Genomic DNA, 1,059 nt, shown 5'->3' on the forward strand with positions numbered 1-1,059 from the left:
GGTGGCCGCTGGGCCCGGCCAGCTGTGACTGCGCCGTGGCAGCCCCGGACTCGGGACACGCCCGTTTCTCGGTGGATGGGCGCTGCAGCGTTCCTCCCTGCGGGAGCTGCAGTGGGGTCCCCTACTGGGATGCACAGAGGAGAAATCCTCTTCCCATCCCACCACTACCTGGACATGATTCCAGAGCTCTTCACCCCGGTGCTGAGCTGCTCCCAGCTCCACGGGGTCACTCCTGAGGGTCCTGGGGCCGGAGGGTGCCTGGGAGGGCTCAGGGCCCTCTTACTGAGCTGGGTTTTTCTACTTCTTTTTAGGTCAAGATCACACATAAAAGCCAGGTGCCCATGCTGCTGGGGCCCCCCCAGAAGAGCAGCTTCTTTTTCCTGAAGAGGAGAAGCCGAACTCGGGATTAGAGCAGCATCCAAGGGTCCACAGCCTGGAGGCACTCAGCGTCCCAGCCACCTGCCTGATGCAGGGGTCCCCAAATCCCCATTCTGCGGCGGGGACAGAAACTCCCCCTCCAAGCCCAGTGGGGATTATTTCTCCTGGGAAGGCCTTGTAGGCTCCTTCCTGATCACCACGAGCATCCTGTCAAGCTGGGATGGAAGAAGGGGGAAAAGGCAGGCTGGCATGCAGGGAGCACATTTGCTGGAGCAGCACTAGGACTGGGATTTTTTTTCCCCTTTATTTAAATACCCTCCAGCCAAGCTGCCAGTGAATGTGCTCCAGAGGCAGCGCCAAGCTCCACTTATTTATTTATCATCCTCCTGAAGACCACTCGGTGTCTCGCTGCACCGGCTTTCTGTCCCCCAGTCCTTGCAATGGGAGGAATTATTTATTTCCTTAGCCTAGAGAAGCCATCTGGGCCGCTCATCTCTGTGCTGTGGGGTTTGAGAGAGATGCAAAGAACCATTTCTGCCAGCCCGGTGAGCCACGAGGTGTGGAACAGGCTGGGGACAGACAGTGCACAGGGACAAGCGTGGGGTGGATGGCAGAAGACTGTGTTTTTACAGGGAAATGGCAAAAAAAGGGATTTTGGGGGGAGCTGCCCCAGTTCTGGGC

General features: G+C 58.1%; 1 protein-coding gene across 1 annotated transcript in view; it reads left to right on the forward strand.

The window, feature by feature from the left end:
- The window catches only part of LOC103611952 (diacylglycerol kinase gamma), a 17,883-nt gene extending 16,824 nt beyond the window's left edge, over window positions 1–1,059 (forward strand). The window contains exon 24 of the mRNA XM_017728754.1: window positions 312–1,059. Within this exon, the coding sequence (XP_017584243.1) occupies window positions 312–410 (99 nt within the window). The 3' untranslated portion in view covers window positions 411–1,059. The remainder of the gene's footprint in view (window positions 1–311) is intronic.

This window comes from Corvus brachyrhynchos, unplaced genomic scaffold (genome assembly GCF_000691975.1).
Source record: "Corvus brachyrhynchos isolate BGI_N302 unplaced genomic scaffold, ASM69197v1 scaffold223, whole genome shotgun sequence".
Taxonomy (NCBI): Eukaryota; Metazoa; Chordata; class Aves; order Passeriformes; family Corvidae; genus Corvus; species Corvus brachyrhynchos.